The 27,633-nt window shown below is 47.1% G+C and overlaps 1 protein-coding gene across 1 annotated transcript; it reads left to right on the top strand.

Moving 5' to 3' along the window:
- The first annotated feature begins 492 nt into the window (after window positions 1–492).
- Kank4 (KN motif and ankyrin repeat domains 4) lies at window positions 493–27,404 on the top strand. Its single transcript, XM_052175805.1, has 9 exons — window positions 493–529; window positions 1,663–3,633; window positions 4,759–4,870; window positions 6,958–7,176; window positions 8,271–8,358; window positions 10,248–10,467; window positions 15,775–15,917; window positions 21,404–21,604; window positions 25,734–27,404. Exons 1-9 carry the CDS (start codon window positions 493–495, stop codon window positions 25,854–25,856), a joined length of 3,114 nt encoding a protein of 1,037 aa, XP_052031765.1. The 3' UTR covers window positions 25,857–27,404.
- The last annotated feature ends 229 nt before the right edge of the window (window positions 27,405–27,633 follow it).

Here is a 27,633-nt window from a genome sequence, read left to right as displayed (position 1 = left end):
AGGTAATTTTTTTCCTTATTTTTCCATATTTTCCAAGAAAATATGTCCAGAGAAAGGAAAAAGTCAGTCAGTGAAGAAGAGCGCTGTAGACTGCCCAGCACATTACACCCTTTGCCGCTGCCTTCTTTGACCATGAATCCCTTGAGAGAAGGCTGACTCATCCTCTCCAGAATATATAGCTCAGCAACTGACACATAGCTGCTCAGTAAATAGTAGGTGAGGTAAATTGATTGAATCGCTGAAGTTTTATATTTTTGCACTAAAACCCAGCGATCAATCCCAGCGAATGTGGGAAGGCCCTCCTTCATTCCCAACGATGAGTCACACGTGTTGATTTCCATCTTGGGACCTCAGTTCTTCATATTTGGGTCTTCCACAAAAATAGCAACTATAACCCTGAGAATGTTTATCATGTACCAGGCATGGGACTGAGTGTATCATATTCATTATTAATTCATCAGGCCGCACAGTAATCTTGCATTGTCTATTATTATGGCCACGTTATGGATGATGCCACACAGAGAAACTGGTAAGTTTCCCAAGGTCATAGAGGTTCCTATTTCTTTTTGGTTCTCTGTGTGATTTTGTTTTCTCTCTTGAGACAAAGTATCACTACATAGCTCAGGCTAGCCTGGGACTTGAACTGCTACAGCCTTTGAGTTCTGAGATTACTGGTGGGCACTACCACAGCCAGTCAGTCTCTGTATTCTTGACTTCTTTGCTCAGTTTTCTTAGAAAACTGTGCTCAGTCTCAGAGGTGTCAAGGGTGTCTGTCACATGAAGAGACTGGGGAGCTGGGGGCGGGGGAGAATCTGTGTGCAAGTCACGGTGACTTCAAGTAGTCTTAGACTGACAGGTTCCTCTCATGTCTTCTGTGGGAATCAGGAGGGAGATTGACGGTGGTTTAAAGGAGAGCATCTCCCCTACTATGTCTCCCTCCCACAATGGTTCAAGAGGCCATGGACCCCACATCTAGAAAGATGAATGTCAGTCCCTTTTGACATTTATGGGCTCTCCTCCCTCCACAATTGTTTCACAGTCCATGAAAAGTGTGGTATTTTCTCACTAGCACAGGTTTTGGAAGCAGAACTCACATTGTTACCCCATATGCAGCTTAGGGTACCTATGATCAACTGCTCCATTTCTCTTTGGTGTTTAGGTAACCAGAGGCTTAGGCACGCTGGAGGCTTAAATAATGCAGGGATCATAAATTATCAATAGCTCAGCCTTCTGCAAGATTTACTGGAACCTATCTGAGGCATACCAGGTTCTTTTTGAATGCTGAGAGAGTTGTCTGTCTCATCCTTCAGAATCATCCAGGTCTGCACCTGCCAGTTGGTACCTCCTCTGACAAACGGCTGGACTTCATTTCAGCAGTTACAGCATGCAACGCACAAAAACAGTGTGAGGCAATTTTGTTTTCCAAGTCTGCAGGCAGATTCATGAAAACAACAACTGAGGCTTATTGAAAATGGAAAAGTGCAGACGTTGGCTAAATACACATGGATTTGATAAGATGCTATATCCTAGCACAGGCACCAAGTCCATAGGCTCAGTGGCACCCTTCAGAGGCTGAAGCATTGGAGAGAAGTCTCATACAATAATGTGAGGTCAAAGACATTTTAACTTTGTGCTTCCTTCTTTATGCCTTTTATCTCTTAGCCAAGGACCAGTCCCTTCAGGGGGATGAAGAGAAAGAGCCTCCGAAGAGCCACCCTTACTCTGTGGAGACCCCATATGGCTTTCATTTGGACTTGGACTTCCTCAAATATGTGGATGACATTGAGAAGGGACACACCATCAAAAGGATTCCCATCCACAGAAGAGCCAAGCAGGCCAAGTTTAGTACTCTACCCCGAAACTTCAGCCTCCCCAACAGTGGGGACCGCATCCATACTCTTCCTCTGCAGCAAAACTGGTCTCCTGTGGTACCCAGAAAGATATCCCTGGGAACCCAGGAGCAATCCCAGTCGCTGCCGCTGGGTGATCTCCCCCAGGCCTCAGTGTGTGGCAGTGAGCTGAGCTACCACAAGAAGGCCCTCTTGACCAAGGGTGCCAGGCAGGCGGAGGCTGGTTCTCTGGAGGATGCAGGGAGTGGACGGCCCCAGCTGTTGAGAGCATCCAGCATGCCCGCTACTCTGCTGCAAAACCAGGCCCCGGAAGAGCCCAGCCTGACCTCTGGCCCGTCCACACGTCTTGCCCTCCCTCTGCTCCAGGATGAAGGCAGGGTCTGTGATGGTACCTTTGACCCCGCAGGAGGGGTCATGGGTTTCCAAGCAGCAGCCCAGTCAACAGACAGAGAATTGGGAGAACTGGAGTCAGCATTTCCAGAGCCGGTCTGGGAGGGGGCTGAGCCAGAAGAAGGTGACAACAAGGCTTTAAGTCACCTCTCTCAGCCAGGCCCTCCCTCCGCAGTCCAGAATGTCCCCATGGATCTAGAGGAAGTGGAAGTCCAGCACCATATTAGAAAAGCAGAGCTGGTGATGTCACCTGGCTCCTCCACGCCCAGCCCACCCCCTCTGCCATCCCCCATCCCTGAGAATGAGCTCTCCCTGGAGGAAATTGAGCTCAGCATCAGTGAGATCCCACCCCCTCCACCCATAGAAGTGGATGTGAGGAGCATCGGTATCCGGGTAACAGAGGAAAGCCTGGGTCTGGTGGAGACAGACACCAGCAGTATCTCCAGCCTGAAGAATCAGGTCCTGGCCCTTGAGGACAAATTGTCAGGGAGAACAGAAGAGCTTGCCCAGGTCAGAGCTGCCCTTGAGCAGCAGGAAGAGGAGACCAAGGCTAGGGAACAGAGGATTCAGGAACTGGAGTGTACTGTAGCTCACTTAGAAAAAAAGCTTAGTCAAGAGAGGGCCCGCGGTGCTCTGGACACGGCTGATGCCACGGTGAACACTGACCCGTTTCATGAGCTCGTCCCCCGAGAGTCACATGACAAGAACGTTGGGGTCAATCTGCTGCACACTCCAGATCCAGAAGGCTGGGCATCGAGAGCTGAAAAGAATGGCTTCCCATGGGTCAAAAGTAACCACAAGCAAAGTCATCAGAGCCCCGAAGAACCTGAACTGCCTTCCCACTTGTCACTGCCGAGGGGACCTGAACAGGTCCTCGCCTCATCCCTATGCAGCTGCCTCTCCATGGAACTCCACATCGAAGAGGAGGTTTCGGAGCAGGAGAGAGGCCCACAGGTGGGGGCTGGGGGCCTGGGCGGGGCCGCAGGAGACTCTTCCTGGAGCAGAAGAGACTCTGCTCCAGTGATCAGGGAGGAAGCCAGCTCAGAACGCCCAGGGGCAGAGCGTCCGGGAAGGCCAGCGAGTTCCCCTCAAGATGCCACAATCGGGCAGTATGTTAAGAAGATCCAAGAACTCCTTCATGAACAGTGGAACTGCCTCGAGCACGGATACCCGGAGCTGGCCAGCGCCATCAAGCAGCCAGCCTCCAAACTCAGCAGCATCCAGAACCAGCTGCTCAGTTCCCTTAACCTGTTGCTCTCTGCCTACTCAGCTCAGGCCCCAGAGCCGAAGGAAAGCCCCGCCCCTCCCCACTCCGCCCCTCCCCACTCCACCCCTCCCCACTCCGCCCCTCCTCACTCCGCCCCTCCCCACTCTGCCCCTCCACGGCCTCCAGGTAAATATTCCCGCTCACTTCTCCTTTATGTGACAAATTGTAGGAGGTGAGGGGTTTTAATTCTACGAGCATGTTTTTGGCCTCGGGGGAATAAAACCTGGTCTGTGGGGGCCTTGCTGCTGGATTGAGACTGCTGCAAGGCCATCACATACAGCTAAATAGATTGCGCAGGCCACAGAGGGGCATGAAGGATACACCGTTTGCCAAGCCATAAGGCTGCAGAACTGAGTTTTCCCCAAGGGCGCCCTGTCTGTGATGCATTGCCATGCCTGTGATACAGGCCATGTCTTGGGCTGAGAAGGACACTGCCTGTACAATCCTCCTGGGTGTCCCTTTGCCAATACACACTCCTTTCTGACTTTTCACATCAGAGGTTTTCTCTAGCTTGAATTTGGAAGATCAATGAGATCTGAAATCGTTCATTTAATATTTGGCGTGAGGGAAGATAAGGCAGAGGGAGGGAGGGCAGGGAAGAGGAGGGGGTGCTCACGTATGGAAGTCACCCGTTAGCTGAGCAGAAATGACCAAGTCTTTGCTGTTGAGTATAGCCGAACCGTATAGTGCCTTACAGAGTACAAGCTGGCTTCCTGCCACAGGTCACAAATCTGCAGTTAAACTTTTCTGCTACTTCTAGATTTCCCCATGGGAAACTGTCTTCCAAGCCATGACATAGCACAAGGTCTGTGACCTGCTTCATGTATCAGTCATGAGTCCAGTGTCATCGCAAGTGACAACTTGCATGCTATCCGAAGGACTCTTGAGATGTCCTTGAGTAGATGAGTATGGAAACTCGTACACAGATGAGTTCTGTCATACAGTCTGTGTACAAGTCTGAGCTCCAGATTCCCCAGCCCTGGGGTAAAGAGAGTGCCAACGGCACACACACACACACACACACACACACACACACACACACACACACACAGCTCTGAGAAGTGTTCCAATAACTACTCCGTTCTACAAACATTGAGAATGAGGGGCTCTGGCTAAACAGCCCTAAAGCACCCAATCTGCATTATCAGCCCCACCATTTCTCCCTTTTCAGACACCCACATCCTCTCAAAGCAATAATCCTAGTTTGAATGGCCTAAGGTGATTCTAACCTGTGATATTGTGTCTGTCTAGAGATCTCTCCGTCGACCAGCCTTAAATCCATAATGAAAAAGAAAGACTATGGCTTCCGTGCAGGAGGTAATGGGACCAAAAAGAACCTTCAGTTTGTTGGGGTTAACGGTGGGTAAGCATCACTCGTGAAGCTCAGACCGCCTTCCCTGCTCCCTAACCCGCTGTTGTCCTTAGGTCCCCTTCCCCGGGAGACACATGTGCTTCTCATTCTCCTGCAGGACTCAGTCTCCACGGCCTGTTAAAACTCCACATTGGGTTTGTACATGTCTGGCTCCTTGACAGCTATGCTGGTCTCTCCAGGAACCACCTCCAGGTGGCTTGTGGGAGTTCAGGTCTCTAGGTCCTGTGAGGAAGGTCTCTGACTTGGAACAGTGCATTGAAACTAGCACAGCATGGCTGGTGTGTTGAACTTCAAGTTTGCTCTTTATTTCTGGTGCTGAGACTTGAACCCAGATATACCTACACTAGCAGGCACTCTGTCTACCACTACATGCCCTCCCACCCCCAGCTCAATCCACTTTTTGTTCTCTTCCTCTAATGCACTACAAATCAAACCAAAAACAACTAGTTCATTGGTACAGAACATGAGTCAAGCCCTCTGTGTCGGCTGGGAGACTGAGCATCAGATACAGTCACATGCTATCTAACACCAAGAATGCATTCTGAGAAAATCATCCTTGGGGATTCCATTACTGTGTAAGCATCAGAGAACTGCATAAGCTAAGTCATTAGCTAACATTACTAAGGGGTACAATCTGGTGTGTATGCAGTCTGTGGTTGAATGGTATGTTCTGAAATTGTACATGACTGCATCCTAAACTGGCCATTTCACAAATATTCACTAGAAGACAGCTATATGCTAGGTGACAGGGTTTTTTAAAAATCAAGTAAATTCCAGTTGCTAACTTTAGCTCACAGGTAAGTAAAGAGACAAAGGGACCTGGGTGAGATGGCTCAGCTTGTGAGAGCACTTGCCACCAACCCAGAGGACCTGAGTCCCCAGGACCCATAGGTGGAAGAACAGAATTAACTCCCTCAGACTGTCCTCTGACCTCCGTAGGCGTACTGTGATGTGTGTATTTGTGTATGTGTATGGGGAGAGAACTCAAATAAATAAATAAATAGATGTAATACAATTTAAAAATAAAATAAGAAAGAAGGGGCTGGAGAGATGGCTCAGCAGTTAAGAGCACTGACTGCTCTTCCGGAGTGCCCGAGTTCAATTCCCAGCAACCACATGGCAGCTCATAACTGTCTACAAGTTGAGTTCCAGGGAATCCGACATCCTCAAACACAAATGCACATAAAATAAAAATAAATAGGTTTATTTTTATTTTATGTGCATTTGTGTTTGAGAGAGAGAGAGAGAGAGAGAGAGAGAGAGAGAGAGAGAGAGAGAGAGAGAGAAGGAACTGCTGATTGGCAATTCTCTTGGCGAGGAAGTACAGGATGCTACAAAGCCTGACAGGATTATACAGCCCAGTCTCAGAAGGGCCCTGAAGGCGTGCTCACCTTCCATTCCCCCCACCCCACCCCACCCCACCCCCCATTTGCTTGCCCTGCCCAGACAGTTTGCTCCTGGCTACTCCTCAATATTTGGAACTCTAGAACCACAGTGCTATTGTGGCTGTAGATCAGGGGCACCAAACTTTGAAAATTCTTGATTCCAATCATGGAGACTGGTGCAGTTTGCTTGGGGTACAGTCCACAAACTAAGAAAGCTAAGTATTCCAACATCCTGGCGTGTAACCAAGGTTAAAAGCCTGTATTAAACGCATACACACACACTTTATTTTTGAGACAGGATCTTACTATGTAGCCCAGGATAACCACACACTCAGCCCTCTTGCTTCTGTCCCCTGAGTGTGTGTACCACTGTGCCCAACCCATGTTCTACTTGAAGCAAGTCTTCCTCCCTTCAGTCTCGCTCACAGACATCCTATTTGTAGCTATTATCACATACTAACTACATTACCCATACTGGCCTGCACGGAGCCCATCCTGAGGGTCTCACCAGATGCAATTTTGGCTGGAATAAAGGGGCTAAATGAGGAAATTTAAGGTGGATGTGGGCATCCTTAGACTTGGGCTCCTCTCTGGACCTAACATTAGGATTCCAGAAGCATGTCCTGGTGTTGGCGTTGAACTACCAGCCCTGGTCAAGAAGGATGACCCAAATGACCTTTGTCCCTTCCGTAGCTATGAGACCACGTCTAGCGAGGAGACCAGTGGGGAGGACAGTTCCCCTGAGGACTTGTCCGACAGTGAGACCGAGAAGAAACAGGATTGCTCAGAGCCCAGGGAAGACAGAGACATGCATCCCAGCCGTGAGGCTGGGCAGGGAGTCCCTGAAGGCACCAGAAACTCAGGCCACACGAGTGCGCATGGGCAGGAAGTGTCTCATCTGAGGGCTGAGAGGTGAGTCCCATGGGTAGAAATGGGTCACATATTCCTCTAAAGAGGGGCAAGGGCATATCTCTTCTTTATTTAGTTCCTTTTATGTGTGTACATTTTTACCAATTCGTTCAGCAACGTTTGTTGAGGTTCTATTTTGTGCCAACTCCTTTGCCGTATAAACTAAACTAATGTGACTCTTGCTTTCATGAGACAGAGCTCCGATGGGCTGTTTTTTCTATATGTAAAACTAGCATTTGTTGGTGCTGTGCATAGGATGGAGTTGACACGTAGGTCAAGGATTTGGGCCCAGGTCTTCCCGATTCCCACACAGACTCTTCTGTCACGGAGTTGCTGACAACAGCAGCACAAACCTTGCAGTTCCACACTTGGACCATCGAGGTCTTTAATCTTATAGTCACCTCAGTGTCCTCATCCGGGAAGCAAGGATTGCAGCCAAATAAGTTTGATCTAAAGACCGTATGAGGAAATGCTGTGAAATGCCCCACCCAGAGTAGACCCTCAATATGTAGAACTATGCCAAGCAGAAGCACCGAGGGCACCTCCACTCTCCTCAGCCTGGGTGTGGGGATGTAAGAACAGAGCTGACTGCCGGGCAGGCCCACGGGGCTGCTTCCCTGTAGTCCAAGACGACAGAGGATGTCCTCACAGTAATGGGACGAGTGCTTGTCACTGTGATACACCAGCCTACAAGTTCTCATTATACCCACTCTCTTCCCATGCGTTCTGTTCCTCCCGGAGGGCTAACCAGGAGACTCTGCCGGTACGGGTTGGGTTCTTTGGATTTTTCTGTGCACCCAAGTGGGGCAGAATCACTTCCCTCCTGGCAGGGCAGTAACCACCCTTAGGCCCTTGTGCCTCGTCTTCCTCAACTGCTCTGCCCCTGCCAAAAGCAGCATGAAAAGACAGAGCCTGACCTTCAGAAGCCCTCAGAGGCCGAGCCACAAAAGGCTATGAGCAGTCATGTTGTTTAGGAATTTCCCTCACTGTGGAAGAGTCGCCCACTTGATTGTTTGAGCTGCTGAAAGTGGAGAGTGAAAGTCCTTTTTGTCAGTGCATTGAAACTGATATGGAATCTCTCTCTCTCTTTTCTTTAGATATAAACCCTCAGAGGAATTTCTTAACGCATGCCAGGCGCTGAGCCAGCACCTGCCGGAACCTGGGGCCACCACCAAGCAGCTCCTGGTACTCAGAGTTTTCAGTGTCACACAGAGGTTTCCAATGCGGGTGACTTTGGTCCCTTACCTAAGGCAGCGGTGTTATGTGCACACACAAATCCTCTCCTCAGGCACTCTGTGGTTTACCCAAATGCTCTCCCTTCAGGAGAGCTGTAGAAAAGAGTGGGGTTAAAACACAGGAGCAGGCTAGCCAAGACAGGGGTAACAAATGCCTTTAATCCCGGCACTCAGGAGACTGGCAGAGGGAGGTGGATCTCTTGAGTTCAAGGCCAGCCAGGCCTACAGGGGCAAGTTCCAGGATAGCCAGGGTTAAAGAAAACTAGCATTTTACCAAGTGTTTTTAGAAGTCATAGCCAAGTGCCTGTCACTAAACTCCGCCATGACTTAAGCTTCAAAGTGTCTTGCAGTTCACAAAACCATGGGTAAAGTAGGAAAGGCACATGGATGTGGGCTGGGTCTTACGTCCAGTGCCCTCAATGCCCAGGGCCTGGTTTCCTCATTAGTAAATGACAATGATTGGTCGCCTGTCTCCATCACCCCTGAGCCCCCACATTTGATTCTAGTATACAACACTGCTTTGCTTAATGGATATTGATGAGTTGAGAGGCCAGAAATAAGAACAAACCTCCATTCGATCTTTCCCACCCTTATAGCCCATGGAGACTGTTATTCCTATGTTCTATTTTTAATCAAGAGCTACTGGCCTGGACCAGGAGACAGCTGTCAGACCCAAAGTGAAAAAAAACCTGTAAGCACTTTCAGAGCCCATTGGCTCCCTCAGCAGAGCAGCCCCCAGATGAAACCAGCCACTCAACAGTGCTTGTTACCCACCCAATCCTTTTTTGTGCTTATTCTTTATTTTTTATCTTAGCTGATTTGGCAAATAGCATTTCCCAGACTGCTCAGGAGCTAATACGTGAGGTGGCAGTTGATGGAGCTCAAATTACATAACTAAGCTCTGTTTTAACCGTTCATTCATTCTGAGATAAATTCTCCTGCAGCCCAACCTGACCTCAAACTCATTGTATTGTCATGACCTTGAGCTTTCTGATCCTCCTGCCTCTGCCTGTCACCGCGCCTGATTTTAAGTGGCACTGAGAACTGGGTGATGGTTAAGCAAGCACTACACTGACTTCATCTCTTTCTTTAAACTCTACCACTATATTCTGTAATACCAGGACTTTCCTCTGAATTTTCTTGATTCCCTAGATCAAGAAGATAATCGAATATCTAGAAATGATTCAGCCACAAATCATTCTTCTATTTCTGTCTTGGAAATGTGACAAACTTCTATGCAGATGCAAGCTTGGCACCGCCCCCCATTAAATCAAACCCTAGGATGTGAATCCCCCTCACCTTGCCCCTGCCTGAGAGACAAAGTCATTTTTAAATTACCTAAAAACAAGAATGCCAGCCCTGGCTTCTAACAGGGACAAGAAATATTCGATGAGGGTGGAGTCTCACACAACTGGGCCAGACCTTATGATCCGGTCATATGAATTTAATAACTAAATCTGTTGCCCCTTCCAGATGAACAAAAAGTCATTTACAATCACGGCATCCCAATAGCATCTCTCGCCTTTGGATAAATATTCTAACCATGTGGCCTTAACTATTGTCTGATAGTTAAGACAGAACTGATGTCTTTATTTGATTTTTGTTTTGTACATGGTTGCCAATGGGTGGGAAGTAGGGGGTTGGGAGAATCACACAGGCATCCAGTGTGCCCCAGGACTCGTGGTCCTGCCATCTCGGACCCCCCAGATAAATCATATGAAGAGCTAAGGGGAAGTGAGGAGAGAGAAGCAGAAGCTAGCCTGTCCCTGGTCACTGGGAGCTCCAACCAGGGTATCAGGCCAGGGAAGCTCTTGTGATCAGAATCTTCTTGCATTGCAGAGGCAAAGCTTGAGTACCATCAGTCAGGAATGGTTCCGTGTGTCCAGCCGGAAGTTCTCTAGCCCAGAGGCCGTGGCTGCCTACCTCCTGGAGGTCCAGCCTCACTCTCCACATCTTCTGAAGCTCCTTGTCAACTTGGCTGACCGAAGTGGGAACACAGCCCTTCACTACAGTGTGTCGCACTCCAACTTCGCCATCGTCAAGTTACTGCTGGACACAGGTCAGAAATGGCTCTTACAGTCTGTCCCTCGCTGAAGGCCTACCTCCTGAACTCCTAAACTCAAATCATTCTCCTGCCTCAGCCTCCTGAGTAGCTGGGACTACAGTAAGGGTCTTTTTGTATCATATTTCCTTCTTCTACTGAATTCCTCTTGTAATCCAGGAAGAGCCAGGTCATTTGCCTGCTATTTTTAAATTTTTTTTCTTGTTGTTTTTCAAGAAAGTGTTTCACTAGGTAGCCCAGGCTATCCTGGAACTCACTATGTAGACCAGGCCAGCCTCAAACTCACAGAAATCCTCCTCCCTCTGCCTGTGGAGCGCTGGGATTAAAGGCATGTTTTGTTGTTATTGTTGGTTTGGTTTGATTCGTGGGTTTTTTTTTAAGATTTATTTATTTATTTTATGTATGTGAGTACACTGTCTCTCTCTTCAGACACACCAGAAGAGGGCGTTGGATCCCATTAGAGATGAGGCACCATGTGGTTGCTGGGATTTGAACTCAGGACCTCTGAGAGAGCAGTCAGTACTCTTAACCGCTGAGCCATCTCTCCAGCCCCTTGTTTTGTCTTTTTCATGTGGAAATCGTCACAGGTTTCTATGTCTTCCTTGCACTAATCTCCACATTGTCCCTTCCTAGTAGATGCACACACAGCTGTCCCCTGTCACTTATTCTTTACGTTCTTTCTCACCCCTGAAGTGTCCTCAATGGCTTTCTTATTGCAGTCAAGCGAACTGAGACTTGGGGTTAGAGAATTTGCTGAGGTCCTAGAGCAGATTTTGCATTTGCTCTAACTCCAGAGCGTACCACATCTTAGGGGAGACCACCTTCTATTTAAAATAGTATTTCATGAAAACACGGCTCCCGTTAACCGTGTGGCTCATGCGTCTCTCTCCCCAAGTATCTGTTGATTGCTTATGACTTATGAATCAGGGATGCAAGGTGATCCAGGAGTGAGCTCTCTGTTTCTCAAAAGCTTGTAGCTTAAGTCAGACTTGGGACCTGAAGAGCTGGTTCATCAGTTAAGAACAGGCCACCCTTCCAGAGGACCCAGGTTCAATATCCAGCACCCACGTGGAGGCTTATACCTATGTGTAACTCTAGTTCCAGGGACTTGGCACCCTCTTCTGGCCTCCACAGGAAACAGGCATGCATGCATGTAGTACACGCAGGCAAAACACCTATATGTATAAAATGGTAAAATAATGATTTAAAAAAAATCAGAGTGGGGTGGGACGCTGCCTCAGAAGAGGAATCTAGATGTGGTTTGAAGATGAAGTGAGCTGAGTCCACTTCAGAGAGCAGCAAAGGAGCCCGGAGCAGCCTGGGAGATCGTGGGTGAGAACACCGAGGAACATGGGAAAGGAAAAGCTACCTGGGGCCAAAACAGCTTCTGGTTTGGACAGTAGATGAATAAAAGTTGGTAAGGCAGGCGGGGGGTGGGGGGTGCGCACACATAGACCCTTGGGACCGGTGGTACTTGAATAATGTTAGAAAGATCCTGGGCAGCTGAGCCTGTTTTTTGGTATAGAAAGCACATGGTCAATAAATCCTTCAGAAGTGTGACCTCATGGTAGGACTGGGTTGCCCACAGTTGAAAGGGCATCTCAGGGCTCCACAGAGAGACAGTACAAGCTTACAGAAGGAGGAGATGGTCGCATCAAAAGGGTGAAAGAGAGCATCTAGCCGTGAGGTGTGAGGAGAGTACCATGACGTGTCAAGCTCTGGTGGCTGAGAAGGTGCTAGTGCTACAGACAGGTGTACTACACACAGCAGATACAGGTGTTCTACACACAGAAGGACCAGCTGTGAGAGATGCAGAGTTCAACTTGGGGACCATTTTGAGTTGTCAGTGGGTCATTCAGGTAAAATGTTCAGAAGGCTATCAATGCCATATATTGCCAGAACTCTAATTTAATACTTTGGTGATATCAGTATCAGAATTTTAGGCTACCAATGTGTATGCCATTTGTGATGTTCCTGAGAAGAATAAAATAAATTATGTTATATATTGTTTATAAATAATCAATAAATATATTGTTTATGTGTATTTATTATATATAATAATCATAAAATAAATAAAATATAAAAATCAAAAAAATCCAGACCCAGGATTTGAGGGGATGGCCTGAGTTAATGAGCTTGCTCCCAAGCTTGACAGCGTAAGTTTGATTCCTAGGACCCACATAATGGAAGGACAGAACTAACTCTTGAAAACTGTCCTCTGGTCTCCGTGTGTGCATAATAACACACACACACACACACACACACACACACAAATTAAAAAAAAAGGTAAAGTAAAATCAGACAGCATAGCTCCTGTCTGTAAATTAATCCTAGCATTTGGATGACTGAAACAGGAAGAACGCCTCTACATGTAGCCTGGGCTATATGAGAATTTCCAGCTTGGGCTATAGTATGAGACGTGATCTCAAAAACACCCAGCAACCAACTATTGGTTCATGGTAGTTAAACGAAGGAGTTGGGGGTGACTGCCATAAACTTACAACTTTTCACAGTTCTGTTAAGTCGGCTTGAGGATCTTCCCAGGAACATTACAGGGGTCACACATTAGCAGCCTAAAATTCTCTCTGATACTGACATCACCAAAAGATTAAATTAGAGTTCTGGCATTGAGTCAGCAGGACTGCTCTGACATCTCCATGGGTTCAAGGCTACCTTCAGAATGATGAACGTAGTGGGGTGTGGTCCTAGTGCAGGAGAACATGGCTCTGTTCCAGGCTTCTTGTCGGGGGCGGTGGCACAGCAGGAGCAACAGAAGCTATCCTGGTCTAGGTGAGGATGCACATACACCTTCACGCACCCACGATCCTTACACGGGTGGGTGTGGACTCAGGTACCAGTCTCATGTTCCAGGTGAGAAAACCAACTCAAAGGTGTCACTGGTGGGCTTAAAGTCCAGAGCCAGTAAATAGCCAAGTCAGAATGCCAAACAAGATCTGTTTCTACTGCCCAAAGCAGATTGGATGACGAGGAGTGAAGTCATGTGCATGAAGACTCCAAAGAGTAGAAACACGGTGCCGTATGTAGGTAGCCCTTGTCTTTTTTTTTTTCTTTAAAGATTTATTTATTTATTATATGTGAGTACATTGTAGCTGTCTTCAGACATTCTAGAAGAAGGAGTCAGATCTCTTTACAGATGGTTGTGAGCCACCATGTGATTGCTGGGATTTGAACTTAGGATCTTCGAAAGAGTAGTCAGTGCTCTTAACCACTGAGCCATCTCTCCAGCCCCACGCCCTTGTCTTTAGCTCCAAGACTTAAAACCTGCTCAAAGTCCCAGGTGAGCCAGGCCAGACTCAGAATGAACAACCCGAGATTTGAGGGCAGTAAACTGTTGCTGCAGCTCACCAAGAACCCGGCTAATACTGGTCTAACGGAAACTTTCCCGTTGACACGCTGGAATAACTGAATAACCGCAAGCAAAGGGAGGCCGAGCTGAATGTGGTGTTTCCTCCTTATCAGTGAAAGACGTGGTGATGACAGAACTGTCACACTCCCAAACCCAGGCTCCCTTCAGAGGTCGGTTGTGACACACCCAGAAAGTACCTAAGTGCGTGATTATTGAGGAGAGAGCCCCAAATCACCCCTTTGAGGGCAGGTCTCAGTGTTATGTCCTTTATTCTGTCTGAATGTCATTGCACTTGCTGACCGGAAGCATGTTCAGTTGAGAGTCTTCCCCTCTCCTCCGTGGACGGTTGGCTCGCTCAGTGGGTGCTACTCAAGAGCAGCTGCTGTAGGAATGAGGATCTCTCCTGTGCTCCGTGGAGGGGAGGGACACCACTGAGCTATAAATCATGTGTCTAAAGAGACATCTGCACTTCTTAAAGCAAACATAAACTAGGAAAGTGTAACAATTAAAGTGTATTAAAGCAGCACGGTATCCACTTTTTTTTTTAATTATGTTTTTTTTATGTGGGCAGGGACACAGTGTACATGTAAAAGTTACAGGACAACTCGTGAGCAACTGTTCTCTCCTTCCACCACGTAGTAGCCAGGGATTGAACTCAGGCTGTCAGGTTGATGACAAGTGCTGTTACCTACTGAGCCACCTCGCTGGCCCAAGGTGTCTACTTCTTTATTGGATCATAGTGAGGATTGATAAAGTTGTCACATAGTTTTGTCACCTGCCTGATTATAACAGTGGTGGGCGTCCCAGGGAAGAAAGCTGTTACAAAGAATCCAGATTGGGTTTCTGTGTGTGCTGGCTATGGCACATTTCAGAAATAGTCTTTGAGTGAGATGAAGGAATATCAGGTATTTTTTTTTCTTTTTCACAAAATGTATGAGAAGCCTTGATTGACATCTGTTCATAAAGCAGTAGTAACAAATACCTAAGTCGACACGCGTGTCATTCTGAATGGTAATGCCAATGGCTGCTAGTGGCCTCTGTAATTTACTGTGTGCTCTCCTTAGTGAGTTACTTATACCATGAATTTTGTCCTGATCTACTGAGACAGATTTAAGTTTCCCTCAGATACCAACATTCTGCAATGAGCAATAATAGCACAAGATGATTTGAGTTTCCACTCAAAACTATCCAGTGTTGTGTCATTTGGATCACAGGTCACAGTCACAATCTGTGTATGATCCTACCTCATCTTTGATGCAGAAGGACATGAAAGTATCCCAGGGGCTCCGCTTTTAAATTCTCACTTACCACTGTGCCTTTAAAGTTTGTTAATTTGTCATTCTACCATAAAAAGTATATTCTTCACTATTCCAGTATTCAAATTACAAAGAACTTTTCTTTCCTCAAAGACATGTTTTATGTTTGTCCTGTATTGTTTCTTGCCCCTGGTCCATGGTCCATGAGCCCTTGGGAAGACCCTACAGATTTGACCATCATCTTGAGCTCCAAACAATATGATCTAGCAAGAGCAAGTCTGTGGGCACAACTGTGTGTGGTGTATGGCTGGATGAGGGGTTGGCTCTGGAGCTGGTAGTCCTAAATCCTGGTCAAATCCCCTCCACCACTTGGATAGTTTGTGTGACTTCTCTGGCTTTCAATATCCTCATCTAGAAAGATTGTGTGTTGTGCCCAGGTTTACAAAATAAAGTCATCGTCACTGACCCCTTGTCTGTCTCTGGGCCTTTTGTGGTCCACCCTTTGCGGAGCGTCCTCAGAAAACCTATAGAGAAGGTTAGCCATCTATAATGGCTGCTAAAAACGTAAGCTGTGGAAACACTAGTCTACAGCTCCAGCTAGCAAGCAGCGTTCTGATGAACTGTTGCGCAGTCTGGTCCCAACCCCGCTGTTCTAGCACCCATTCCTCCCTTCCTTTGTAGGTGTCTGTAATGTAGATCGTCAGAACAAAGCTGGCTACACTGCTGTGATGATCACTCCCTTGGCTTCTGCAGAGACAAAAGAAGACATGGCTGTTGTCTGGAAGCTCTTACGGGAAGGGAATGTGAACATACAAGCAACTCAGGTAGGTAGAGAGCTCTTGATCTCTCTGCTCCTTGACCAACTTAACACCCTCCAGTTTTATTCTGTCAGTATGGTGAGGAATTCTACGTAGATCCATGGAGTTTTCCATTTCAGAACGCTGGGGCCCCCAAATAGCATCTATCCAAAGTTCCAATACTTGATTTTCCTTAAAGGCTCTTGGGACCTAACAGGCTGGCACAAGGGCCACCAAGTATCTGGTTTGTGTTCCAAAATAAAACAAGGCAAAATTCCATCTGGACTTAACTTCTGCAACCAAATTTCAAATGTTAGTTAGCCTTTTGGGAAGGGCTTTGCTGGTTGGCTGCTATGGTCATTCACCTTTGTGAATGACTCGTCAGCTCTTGACCTAGGACACTTAGGAAGCTTAATACTTCAGAGTTATTAACTATCATGTCCCGTCTTCCTAGAGTGTTTTAAAAAAGATTTGTTGTTGTTGTTGTATTTTTGAGACAGGGTTTCTCTGTATAACCCTGGCTGTCCTGGAACTTACTCCAAAGACCAGGTTGACCTTAAACTCAGAGATCTGTCTCCAAGGTACTGGGATTAAAGCATGTACCATCATATTTTTAGGTGTGGCTGTGTCTACCAGGTACCCATGGAAGATTAGAGGTATCAGATCACCAGGAACTGGATTTATAGGCAGTTGGGGCTTCCCCAAATGAATGCTAGGAACCAAAGTCATATCATCTATTAGTGTAATCCATACTTAACTCCGTGTCTCTGGGTCCCCAAAACCTTTTTAACAGAGTCATCAACCTCCATCAGACCAAAGGAGAGTTTGGGTGACAGAGTAGGTGGGAACTAGTACCACTCACTTGCTCTCTCCTCCCTGGGGCTATGAGGATCCCTGCCTCCCAGGCCTCTTCTGCCCAGAGGGTTACTGTAGAATTCTGCTGAACTGGGCAATATGCCTAGCATACCTCTTTGGTCCTTATAGTAACTGGGTCTTACATCACTTTTGTCTTCCCTGACCTCCTTATCCTTTAACCAGAATGAGTGATACCTGAAACAAGTCACTTACAATGAAGGGGTATAGTGGCAGTGGATGCTTGCCCATGCTTGCTCACTATGTCTGAGAGCCTGGGTCATTCTCAGGGATTTATACAACGGAAACATTTATCTGGGCTCATGGTTTCAGGGGTATCAGTCCATGGCTGCTTGGTCTTATTGCCTTTTTGCCAGTAGCGAGAAAGAATGTCCTGGAAGGAACACACAGTTGGAAAATTTGTTACCTCATTGCAGAAATAGGAAAAGAGAAGAGGAAAGGAGGAAGAGAGGGACGGACACACACACACACACACACACACACACACACACACACACACACAGAGAGAGAGAGAGAGAGAGAGAGAGAGAGAGAGAGAATATGAGTATATCTGTAGTCCTAGTATCCCCTTCAAGGGCTACCCTCGGTGAACTAACTTATTCCCACTAGACTCCATGTTTCAGGATCCACCACATCTCCCATTGGTTCCACAGACTAGGTAACAAGTTTTTAACATGAGGACACTTGTCAGCAGGCCACAGCAGTATTATAGGAAAGAAACGCTGAATTTGAAGAACCCGAATCTTTTATAATAGGCAATAAACCTAACCTACCCCAGGAGACATGGCCTCTTCAAAAGCTGTTTGCTATGTCAACATACTTTAAAAGGGCATCTGGGGACATGGTTTGTTGGTTAAGAGCACTGGATGCTCTTCCAGAGGACCCAGGTCCCATTTCCAGCATCCACATGGCTGTTCACAACCACCCATGACTCCACTCCAGGGACTCTGATGCCCTCTTCTGAGCCCCTTGCACAGACCTACACGCAGGCAAAACACATAAAACAATAGTACTGAAAATGTTTAAATATCTGTGTTGAGCTCACTCTTCTGCACTACCCCAACTTACTGACAATAGCCTGAGGGCTACAAAGTCGCTTTGCACAACTCATCTAAAGCATTCGGGGACCCAGAAGATGGCTCGGTAGTTAGAGCCCTCGCTACTCAAGCATGAGGACCTGAATTTGGATCTTGTGGTTTGAAAATGCTTGGCCCAGGGAATGTCACTGCTAGGAGGTGTGGCCTTGTTGGAGGACGTGTGTCACTGTGGGGGTGTCCTTTGAGACCCTCCTCCTAGCTGCCTGAAAACAGTCTGCTTCCAGCTTCCTTTGAATGAAGATGTAGAACTCTGCTCCTTCAGTGCCATGCCTGCCTGGTCATTGCTGTGTTTCTTGCCATGACGATAATGGACTGAAACTCTGAACATGTTAAGCCAGCCCCAATTAAATGTTGTCCTTTTTAAGAGTTGCCTTGGTCGTGGAATCTGTTCATAGCAGTGAAACCCAAACTAAGACAGATCTCCATACTCACATTAAAAAGGTGGGCATGGGTCTGCACACACCTGTAACCTCAGGTGTGTGGGGAGCAGAGGCAGGAGGATTGCTGAGGCTGCTGGCTGCCAGCAAAGGAATAAGATGGGGAGTTACAAAGCACCACTCTCACACAGCTGCACACACACCTTGCATATGCATATTGCACATACACATAACACATGCAGGAAACATCATTTGTGAAAAGCGTATGTTTCTGTTGTCTAATAACTTTTTTCTTTTTTTATTCGATATATTTTTTATTTACATTTCAAATTATTTCCCCTTTTCTAGACCCCCACTCCCCAAAAGTCCCATCAGCCCCCTTCCCTCCTCCTGTTTTCCCACCCAACCCTTCCCACTTCCCTGTTCTGGTTTTGCCCTATACTGCTTCACTGAGTCTTTCCAGAACAAGGGGCCACTCCTCCGTTCTTCTTGTACCTTATTTGATGTGTGGATTATGTTTTTGGTATTCCAGTTTTCTAGGTTAATATCCACTTATTAGTGAGTGCATACCATGATTGATCTTTTGAGTCTGGGTTACCTCACTTAGTATGATGTTCTCCAGCTCCATCCATTTGCCTAAGAATTTCATGAATTCATTGTTTCTAATGGCTGAATATTACTCCATTGTGTATATATACCACATTTTTTTTGCATCCAATCTTCTGTTGAGGGATACCTGGGTCCTTTCCAGCTTCTGGCAATTATAAATAGGGCTGCTATGAACATAGTGGAACTATAAAGTCTAATAACTTTATAATGGTGGCAGCATACAGGTATTTGTAATTCACTTTCTGGTTTTCAAAGTATTCTTGCCCACATAGAACTCTTATTCCAGAAGATTCCATATCATATTTTCAATTTAAATATTATCCTAACAAGCATGTTCATTCTTTTCTTTTTAAGTGGGATAAGGGGATGCTCAGCGTGATCAAAGTCAAGCCCTCCTCTGTCCAGAGGTACAGTTGGCTCTAGGAGGGTCTGAGTTTTGTCTATGTCACTAAGGGAAAGCTAGGGATTCAAGCCTGCATCTGGTCTCTTTACCTTCCCTGGGACTCTGTGGGAAGGTGGCTGCGCCCAGCAGGATGGAAGTGAGCTGAGAGTCTTTGAGGCAGGGATACATCCTCCTATCTCCAATGTCACTCCAAGGTCTGTTATACACTTTGGAAATGACTAATTACTGAACCAAGTTGTATCAATGTAGACCAGAAGAAAGATAAGGAAGAATAGCCCCAGAGTCGAGCAGAGGGGCAGATCAGAAGGCTCTCTGCAGGGGCACCTGGCTTTAATAGTGGTTGGGGGAAAGGAGATCTCAAGGCAAGTTAATCTAGTGAGCAACCATTACCTCTAGGCTAAGTAACCACACTCCCTAAGGCAGACAGCCATCTCTGGAGAGCTCTGTCTGGATTCCAGAGAAATGGGGGCTCAGAACACCTACTAACACTAACTAAGCAACTGCTACACGCTGTCATCTGTAACCCCCATAAAAAAAATGGCAGCAGACACTTACCTACCTTGCTAAGCCGTTGAGTCTTTCCTCAGCCCCTCAAGGTAGGTTGTGTACTAACTGTTCCAGTCCTCCCTCATCAGGAGATGGTGCAGAGATGAACTTGCATGTGTCTCGTCCACATACAAGACGCATGTGGCAGTGCTGCGTGGAAAAGCCAGGCAATTTCAGATTGCAAATCTTCTTTATTATGGCCAAGGTGATTGAAACTTACACGAGCAACATGTCTTTGGTGCTTTTGACATGAAAGACATTCCCAACCTGTGGGTAGAATGACCTTTAGACAGGAGTCACCTAAGCCTATTGGAAAATACATTACATTATGATTCATAAATGTAGCAAAATTACAGTTATAAATTTTGGGGGGTCAGGACAACATGAGGAACTATATAAAGGGTTGAAGCCTTAGGAAGGTTGAGAGCCATTGGTTTAAAGCCACAGGGGATCTGGAAGGAAAGAAGGCATAGGCCTTGTCTTATTCTTAGGAACCTGATATCCCATTGGAGAGATTAGCCTGTGAAACTTGAAAAGGTTTAGCAAAATATAGTAAATCATGTAAATCATAGGGTAAGGATATATATATATATATATATATATATATATATATATATATATATATATATATATCAGGAATATATAATAGACCTGTGCAAATAAATGGCACTTTATAATAAAAAAAGACCACCTTACATTACTATATGTATATACTTTATCTCACTCGATTCTCTCAAAAGGCATATAAAGCACACAGGAAAAATTGTAACATGAATTCTCAAGCACAGAAAAACCAAGATTCGTGGAAAACAGAAACCTGGCATGGTCAGTCACACATTAAATTGCAGAGACAGACCTGGGGTCCCCTTGCTATGCCCACTGATGACCATGGGAATATAGAAGATAACCACACTGTCACGGGCCCAGGTTAGAAACAAGATGGGGTCTGCAAACAGAGGTCATGTTGAGACAAGAGGATTATGGGTATACTTACACAAAACCAAGAGACACTGAGCAGACTGAGGCTTCCCAGAGAAAAGAGGTAGACTAAAGCCACAGCCTTCATCCGCTCCATCAGCCACTGCTTTCCATTGCATACTTGGTGCTAGGTCTTGGGGAGACTGACACAAAACCCATGGTCCCTTGGGGTGGTCCAGTAGCAGAGAATTAGCCTAGCATATGTGGTGCTCTGAAGTTAATCCTCTGCACTACCAAGAGTAAAAAAGCAAGAACTGGGAAAGAACTGGAGAATGTCACGTAGCCTGAGATGGGAGTGAAGGTTTTAAACTGAGCGGTGATAAAACCCATTTTTACTGTGGCTCCACGCAGCAGGTATTTGATAGAGGGCTTCGTGCATGGGAGGTAAGCGTTCTATCCCCAGTCCCCAGTGTCAACTTCTTAGCCCCAGTGAGTACTCTGTGATTCTGTCCATGCTGGGAAACCAGGCAAGGCTTTGGAAAGGGCAAAGGATTTGATTAGAGTCATGGGAAAGCAGAAGTTAGCCAGAAAGAAAAGAATGTCCCATGTCACAGGCAGAGGGAAGATCTAATCAATGGCCATTCCCTTGAGAAGTTTTTCTCCAGCCTGTGCCTGTCACTCTGTGTGCAGGGAGGCCAGACTGCATTGATGTTAGGAGTCAGCCACGACCGGGAAGACATGGTCCAAGCACTGCTGAGTTGCCAGGCAGATGTCAACCTGCAGGACCATGATGGATCTTCCGCCCTCATGCTGGCCTGCCACCAAGGCAACGCTGACCTGGTGCGACTGCTCCTGGCACACCCAGCCTGCAACAGCAGCCTGACTGACAAGGTAAGAGTTGCAGGCAGTTAACAAGTAGGTATTTAACACCTGCCTGAAAAGTGTCTTGTCAGCCATCAGAATTCAGGAAACCATATAGCCATAGCAACCAAGTCAACCTCGCAAGGCTGGTGGAGGCTTTATATATGGTGATGGGTGGTAAATGGTCAGAGCCATGATGCTGTGAAACTCACATCATTAAAACACTGTGCTGGGGAAATGGGCCCAGGCCTGGCTTGGCCCTGAGCCTCCACTGTCAAAACCAGCAACTTGGATGGGATAGTTCTGTGTCCAGGGGAGACTCTGGGAAGCCGGATGATGACATACGATTTATAGAGACAACTCTGTAGTCATTAAACTGACAAGACCTCCATGGCACAGATGTACTTTGTGGAGTGATTCATTCCACCGAGCGAGCCTGCTTGATGTCGCACAGTCAATGATAGTCCCCTTAAATGGCAGTCCCACACTGCCCACATGGTAGAATCCAACTCCACCCTAAGCTCGTGCCCATGACTGATGCACCATCTCTCTACTGTCACACTGAAGGGGCTCAGCCTTGCTGCTGAATCCCTCACACATAACAGAGCGCTTCTGATCATTATAGTGGGACACATTTCTAGAGCTCTTGGGGGAGCTAATCTTCAACTGACCATCACCCCTACTCTTCTCAAGAATACAGCAAGCACATCTTTGAGCAGAGATTCGATCTCAGGCCTGACTCTAGTACTGTTAATGTTGGCACCAAGATCTCACACCATAAAGTGGCCTCTTTGTACTTAAAGTCAAAGCTCAAAGGCATTGGAACTCTAGAGGGGGAAAGAGAGGCCATTGTATGCAAGGACCACACCTCTTCCTGGATGCTGTTGTAGCCACAGAGAGTATCCCATCAGCAAGACAAGGTGAGCCCCATGGTCATAGCTCTTGTACCCCCACCCCCCCACCCCCACCTTCACAAAGCCATTTCTGAGTACTTCAGAGAGCACAATCCCTCTTGCTCTCACGTGGAATTAGGATGAGAGAGGATCTGGGAGTGGAGTCTCCTTTTCCAAACATGTAGTGAGACAGAGGAGCCCGCTGTGAGCTGCCTTCATCTGGAGTAAGCTTGAACAATAGTAGCCCAGGGTCGCTTAGAAGTGATTACTGCTCTTACCTGGAAAAGTCTGAGAAGAGACGCCTATGGGACAGGCCAAGCGAGCCTGAGCTTTGAAGGTCCCTGGCTGGCCAGAATAATAAACCAGGAAATAGGAGCCCCTCTTGGGCCCACATGGTGGACACAGATAAGAGAACTACGTGCTTTCTAGAGGCAGAGGAAAACCATGTAGGAGACAGCTTAGCTATGATTGTTAGAGCTGACTTTAAACTCAGCATTCATGAGTTTGAATCTGAGTTCAGGAACAGTGTGCCTTCTGTTAGGTGAACAGACCACCCTGAGTCTCTGTATACATCTGTAAAATGGGTATAGCAGTGAGTCACCCAAATGGTTAGTGTTTTAAAGCCATACCTGCTGGCTGCAACTGTGACACCTAGAGCAAAGTCCCAAGCATATCAGGAGGTGGAGCCTTGGCATTTGCAAGTGTATGCTGGGAGTAGGGAGGATGAAGATCCGAAGTCAGGGAAGCCAAAGGAGGGAGACTGACCCCCAACTGAGAAGCCAGTTGGATCAGCTGCCAGTGTCTCCCTGGGAAGGGCTTATTTGGAAGATATATCAGAATATCCATCAAATGGGAACGTTTCTGAGACAGAGATTCCGCCTTGATCATCATTACCTGATGTATAATAGGTTCATGAGTGCCTATCTGTTGAAAGACACTGCAGACATACACAGACAGACACACACTGAGGCAGGCACACACACAGGCAGACACACACACAGGCAGACACATACACACACACACACTGGCAGGCACACACACACAGAAACAGACACACACAGGCAGACACACACACACAGGCAGGCCCACACACAGGCAGACACATACACACACACTGGCAGGCACACACACGTACACATACACAGAAACAAACACAGGCAGACACACACACACACACACACACACACACACACACACACACCATCTGTGCAAACACTCTACTTTTCAGCACACAGTCAAGTGCATGCGAAGCCTGCAGTGTTGTTGAGTACAGTTTACTAGATCCAGCTAATGCAGGAGCCTCCCTGTCTCCTTCCTTCCCCAGACTGCAGGAGGTATTTACATTTTAGGAGACACTCTCCCTGCCTAGGTGGTCTCTTTCCTCCCACTTCTCAACCTCCCTGTCTTCAGCGGAAAAGCCAACAGATGGAAGCTGTCACCTCCAGATGGACTCTGTCAGAAAATGCATAGTCTCTGAGACTGGCCCTGTGGCACTTTCCCATGGAAACAGTCACCACGCACTCTGTTTACATAAATCTCTGGATGGCAAAGGCCGGTTTGGAACACAGTAAAAAAAAGCCCTCCCTCTTCCCCAGAGACTGTAAGGTTCCCTCCGCCTTGACAGTGCGTGGAGTCCTTGCTTTAAAATCTTTACCTTGCTCAATCGAAGAAACAACTCCTTAGGGCTGCCTGGCTCCTTTATCAACTTGAACCTAAGGCCTCTGCCTGTGCAGTCCAGCGTCCAGCAGGGCTTAGGGCTGAGCAAGGCCAGACAACCCACCTATGCTAGGATGCAGCAGGGTGCAGGCCAGACAGTTCCTGAGCTTAGAGAGACCAGATCTGATCACATGACTTAACAGATTCCAGCCTAAATACAAAACAGCAGGGAGGGTGGACAGCAAATTCAGGGCTAGTCTGGGATACTCCCTGGCTGTCCCTTGGAGCTCACTATCCAACACCCAGGTATGTGGGCTTTCCCTCCATCTCTGTACAGCCCGCAGCCATCCCTGTCTAGGGAGAACCGCACGGGTCCAGCTTCTTTAGACTGCAGGACCCACAAGCTCGCTCTTCACAGGGTGAGTGGTGTGTGCAGTGGGGAAAGTGCTGAAGTGACTTCAAGCCAGGAACTGTCAACAGGAACAAGTGCTGGGAGCTCGCTTCTGGTCCTAAGGAAACAACTGACAGTGGGAGGGAGGGTGCTGGGCGATGTAAGCCTGAGGCCCTGAGTTCAATCCCCAGAATCCAACAGCCGTAAAAACATCCCGGCACTGTAGCGCATGCTTACAATGGGGCTCACTGACCAGCTAGCCTTGCCTGCCTTGTCTGCCTGGCAAGTTCCAGACCAGTGGCTGCCCCTGTCTCAAACTGAACAAGGTAAGCTGGGCGGTGGTGGCGCATGCCTGTAATCCCAGCACTCTGGGAGGCAGAGGCAGGCAAATTTCTGAGTTCGAGGCCAGCCTGGTCTACAGAGTGAGTTCCAGGACAACCAGGGCTACACAGAGAAACCCTGTCTCGGAAAAAAAAAAACCAAAAAAACAAAAAAACCCAAGAAACCAAAAACCTGAACAAGGTAGACAGTACCTGAGGGGTGACACCCTGTGTTGAGGTCAAGCCTCCTCATGCACATACATACATACAGGTGAACATGTACACACACACACACACACACACACACACACACACACACACGCATGTCCATGCCCACGCATGAAGAGAAAATGCTTTCTCAGTGAGTTCATGACTGTGGACACATAGAAACAAACAAGCTTCAGCAAGTGGAGATTTTCTGGCATATTATGGGCTGTTTTAATAACTATAAGAAGTCATGCATTCTGAGGACAAACAATGGGGAAACATCTCCTAGCACAACACAGTAACTTACATTACAGGGGTATTATAGATAGATGTGTGCCCCCATTCCACTACTTTCAAACCAACAACAGGTTTGCACAGGAGAGATCTCAAAGTGAACACACCCAAGTGCTAATCTAATGCTCACTTAGATCTGTGCATATATTCAGAGAGGGAAGGTTATTTTCTTTCCTAGATTTTCCAATTTTCTTAAGTGTTGAGGGTCTGGCAACCCTTTTCCTGTCCCCACTGGCACAGATGCCCCAGAGGGTGGCTCCTGAGGAAGGCACCCTCATGTCTCATAGTCCCATGTCTAATGTTCTAATGCCATTTGAGTCACACCATGTCCCGGTCACCTGATGTTTCTGAGTGGAGAGGCAGATAGAATGACTTTTTTTTTTCTTTCTTCCCTGCAGGCTGGCCGCACAGCTCTGTCCATCGTTTTGAATTCACCTGCCCACGTGGAAATCGCAGAGCTTCTTCGTGCCCACTCGGAGCAGGGCAGGTCCCTGGGGATGAAGGAGCCGCAGAAGAATTAGCAGCCAGGAACAAAAGGTTCCTTTTCTGGACTCCCCCCCTTGCCCTTAGAGAGGGCCGGGGGTCATAGCCAGAGGGCCACCATTCAAGACAGAAACTATGTCAAATATGCACAATACATTCCCGTCCTATAATTCTGCTCATTAGGATGCTTGGTAGTGTTTTGCTGTAGGCCAAGCCCCCCCCCAAAGTACCTGGGGTTCAGAGCAGGGTGCAAGGTGCAGAGTGCAGGCTGCAGTGGAGTCCTCCAGAAATCCAGAACACCTCCAGCTTTGAATTCCTCGTGACATTATCTCTGCAGTCCTGTGTAGCAAGCACATAGGTCAGGGCACACTCGCACCGTAGAAAAAGCAATACTTTTTACATGGAGTTTTAAAGTGCACTGTCCTTTTGTTTTTAATCAGGTATGTATACAAATGTGTCCCAGTGACTACACATGTCTAGAGAGAATGGCAGAGGAATCTAAATTCAGGCAAAGCAGGACTAACCCCAGTGATGTCACTGCCAGGGTGTGGCACTTATGACTTCCCCAGGGTCTCCCATTCCCTCCATGGAAGTAAGCAGAAAACCAACCCAATGGTTCATACTAGATGCATGCTTGGTAGAGTCCAGTTATTTCACCTGTTCCCAGCCTATGAGAGAAGCAAATGAATTGCCCATCTTCTTGCTGGGAATGAGTTACCGTAGAAGTCAACATCGTTCACCCGTCTCCGGAAGCACAGAGCCCATATAAGCAGGTAGGTACCAGCTCGGAGAACTTCCTGGCTCCTTGCACAAACATCCAGCCCAGGCTGCAGTAGCTGCCAGCCAGGGCAGGAGAGAGCTTTCTCTCAACTGACATCTCTCCCAGGGATACTTCTTCCTGAGTGTCCATATCCCCTGGGTCCTGCACATGAAAGGCTCATAATCACAGCTCTGAAAGTCTCATGCAAACATATATATATATATATTTGTGTGTGTGTGTGTGTGTATGTGTGTGTGTGTGTGTGTAAAATTGGTGATCTGAACACTGAAAACGCTAAAAACGCTAAAGCAAGAATTCACATTTGGTCTGGGATGCCTATTTGCTTGGTACCCCTCTGCTGAGTCACAAAACCTTCATGGGTAGCAATTTCATCATCCCCAAAGTGGAAGTGATCATACAACCTACCTCTGGGAGTCTCCGTGAAGAAACAGCTTGTAAACATTTTAGAATCAGATGACAACCCAGAAAGGCTGTCTTCAGAAATTCTGCAGCGAAGTCCTTCCCACAGCATGAGATGCCCAACACACCCCCCACTCTCCCACCCCCCTACCCCCGGTGTGGATGCTGCTTTGAAATGGAAAGAATGGCAAAACAGATGAGCTTGAAAAAAAGCTTTAAGAGGATTTATTCCAATGTCAAGATGCAAATGTAACAGCAAACACATACTTCAATAAATGTTAGCTCCGTGCTTTGCAAAGGTTAATGCGTATCCAGCCCCAGGGATCTTGCTATGCAGCAGGTCTGAACTGAGGCCTGAGTTTCCATGTGTCTAACTGGGCCCAGGGGGTGCTAGGCCTCAGCCATGCTTCGAGCAGCACAGCTCTGGCCTGTCTTTTTTGTTTATAAATTAAACCGTTGCCTCTCAATTGGTTTCAAGATTTCTTTGCTCTTGATTCTTAGGAACTTGTGATGCAGCCTGTATTAGCTAATTTCTTTTTGCTATGACAAAATACCCAAGGAAGGATACTTATTAAAAAAAAAAAAAGAGGGTATTGATTAATCCACAGTTTTGGAATCTAGTCAGCATGGTTGGG

This window comes from Apodemus sylvaticus, chromosome 3 (assembly GCF_947179515.1).
Source record: "Apodemus sylvaticus chromosome 3, mApoSyl1.1, whole genome shotgun sequence".
Lineage (NCBI taxonomy): Eukaryota > Metazoa > Chordata > Mammalia > Rodentia > Muridae > Apodemus > Apodemus sylvaticus.
Note: the sequence above shows the minus strand (reverse complement) of the source record. Positions and strands in the feature narration are given on the sequence as shown.